This window comes from Calidris pugnax, unplaced genomic scaffold (assembly GCF_001431845.1).
Source record: "Calidris pugnax isolate Ruff unplaced genomic scaffold, ASM143184v1 scaffold498, whole genome shotgun sequence".
In the NCBI taxonomy this organism is placed as follows: Eukaryota; Metazoa; Chordata; class Aves; order Charadriiformes; family Scolopacidae; genus Calidris; species Calidris pugnax.
In genome coordinates, this window is record NW_015091244.1 from 323,138 (window position 1) to 325,869 (window position 2,732).

Here is a 2,732-nt window from a genome sequence, read left to right on the forward strand (position 1 = left end):
CCCACCCTCCCCACCACCCCCCTACCTGGAACGGCCTCCTGGGCCACGGGCTCTGCCCTGGGGCCACCGCTCTCCCCGTGCCCCTTCCTCTTGGACATGGAGCGCAGGTACTTCTGCAGGGTGGCCCTGCCACCCTCGGGTCCCCGCGGCTCCTTGGTCCCCTTGGAGGGGGCCGAAAACGCCCGTTGGAAGAGGGACCGGCGGGGGGTGGCCTTGGGTGTCCCCCCAGAACCGGAGTGGCCCCTCCCAGCCCCATCCTGGTGGCCATCGGACTCGGGGTGGCTGTAGGAACGTTTCCAGCCCTGCAAGCGGGTCCAGCGCCGGCTGCCCGGGGACTCGGTGGCCCGGTGGCCGGGTGGCCCGGTGGCCTTCTCGGCTTCCCGGTCACCCACGGGTGCCGCCGTTCGCCATTTGTAGGTCTTCAGTAGAGTGGGGGGCTCGGGGGGGGTCTCCACCTCCATCTGTGGGGCGGGGAGAGGTGCGTTGGGTGACCACGGGGTGGTGGGAAGGACACCCTTCGCTGGGCACCCCCACCCGGTCACCCGTGTTTGGGGGTCCCATCCAAATCTTGGGGTACCCCCCCACCCAGGACCCTCTGAGTGCCCCTTTGTGGGTGCCCCCACCCAGGAACCCCCACATGGGGCACCCCCATTCTGGGGACCCCTATCTGGTCACCCCCCCACCCTGGTGCCCTTCTCCAGAGCACCCCAGTTTGGCTCCTCTCCTCCAGGGCACCCCCATCTGGGCACCTTGGGGTCACCTTGGGGTGCCTGTTGCTGGGGGGTGGCCCTGACACACCCCCCCACCACCCAGGGGGTCCCCCTTTTCATGGGTGCTCAAGCCACACCGAGGGGTCCCCAATATGTGAGTGCCCACCGAGGGGTCCCCATCTTCTGGGTGCCCATGTCCCTGGCGTCCCCCTGCCCATGGGGGGATCCCCATCTTTTGGGTGCCCACCAAGGGGTCCCCATCTTCTGGGTGCCCATCCAGGGGTCCCCATCTTGCCCATGTCCCTGGCGTCCCCCACCCCACGGGGGCGTCCCCATCTTTTGGGTGCCCACCGAGGGGGGTGCCCATCTTTAGGGTGCCAATGTCCCCAGGGTCTCTGTGCCCACCGAGGGGTCCCCATCTTCTAGATCCTCACAGAGGGGTCCCCAGTTTGTGGGTGCCCATGTCCCCAGGGTCCCCCTGCCCACGAGGGGGGTCCCCATCTTTTGGGTGCCCACCAAGGGGTCCCCATCTTCTGGGTGCTCACGTTCCTGGGGTGTCCCTGCCCACCGAGGGCTCCCCATCTCCTAGGTGCCCACCGAGGGGTCCCCATCTTCTAGATCCTCACAGAGGGGTCCCCAGTTTGTGGGTGCCCATGTCCCCAGGGTCCCCCTGCCCACGAGGGGGGTCCCCATCTTTTGGGTGCCCACCAAGGGGTCCCCATCTTCTGGGTGCTCACGTTCCTGGGGTGTCCCTGCCCACCGAGGGCTCCCCATCTCCTAGGTGCCCACCGAGGGGTCCCCATCTTCTAGATCCTCACAGAGGGGTCCCCATCTCTGGGGTCCCCACATTCCCGGGGTGTCCCTGCCCACGGGGGGGTCCCCATCTTCTGGGTGCCCATGTCCCCAGGGTTCCCCTGCCCACCAGCTGTCCCCGTCTTTGGGGTCCCCACATCCTTGTGGTGCCCCTGCCCATGAGGGGAACCCCATCTTCTGGGTGCCCACCAAGGGGTTCCCATCATCTGGGTGCCCATGTCCCCAGGGTCCCCCTGCCCACGGGGGGGTCCCCATCTTTTGGGTGCCCACCAAGGGGTCCCCATCTTCTGGGTGCTCACGTTCCTGGGGTGTCCCTGCCCACCAAGGGGCCCCCATTTTCTGGGTGCCCACATCCCCAGGGTGCCCCTGCCCACAGAGGGGTCCCCATCTTCTCTGTGCCCACTGAGGGGTCCCCATGTCCCTGGGGTCCCCCTGCCCACCGAGAGGTCCCCATCTTTTGGGTGCACACAGTGGGGTCCCCATCTTGTGGGTGTCCACATCCTTGCAGTGCCCCTGCCCATGAGGGGAACCCCATCTTCCCCGGGGTGCCCCTGCCCACGGGGGGGTCCCCATCTTTTGGGTGCACACAGTGGGGTCCCCATCTTGTGGGTGTCCACATCCTTGCAGTGCCCCTGCCCATGAGGGGAACCCCATCTTCTGGGTGCTCCCCGAGGGGGGTCCCCATCTTTTGGGTGCACACAGTGGGGTCCCCATCTTGTGGGTGTCCACATCCTTGCAGTGCCCCTGCCCATGAGGGGAACCCCATCTTCTGGGTGCTCCCCGAGGGGGGTCCCCATCTTTTGGGTGCACACAGTGGGGTCCCCATCTTGTGGGTGTCCACATCCTTGCAGTGCCCCTGCCCATGAGGGGAACCCCATCTTCTGGGTGCTCCCCGAGGGGGGTCCCCATCTTTTGGGTGCCCACATCCCCAGGGTCCCCCTGCCCACCGAGGGCTTCCCAATTTGTGGGTGCCCATGTCCCCATGGTCCCCCTGCCCACCGAGGGGGTCCCCATCTTCTCAGTGCTCACCGAGGGCGGTCCCCATCTTTGGAGCCCCCACATCCCCAGCTTCCCCCTGCCCACGGCAGGTGCCCCCCCACCCAATGGGTGCCCACCGAGGGGGGTCCCCATCTTTTGGGTGCCCACATCCCCATGGTCCCCCTGCCCACAGGGGGGGTCCCCATCTTTGGACCCCCCCCCATCCCCGGC

At 67.6% G+C, this 2,732-nt stretch overlaps 1 protein-coding gene across 1 annotated transcript in view; it reads right to left on the reverse strand.

The window, feature by feature from the left end:
* The window catches only part of RASAL3 (RAS protein activator like 3), a 31,174-nt gene extending 30,713 nt beyond the window's left edge, over positions 1 to 461 (reverse strand). The window contains exon 1 of the mRNA XM_014960098.1: positions 26 to 461. Within this exon, the coding sequence (XP_014815584.1) occupies positions 26 to 461 (436 nt within the window). The remainder of the gene's footprint in view (positions 1 to 25) is intronic.
* Positions 462 to 2,732: the final 2,271 nt, after the last annotated feature.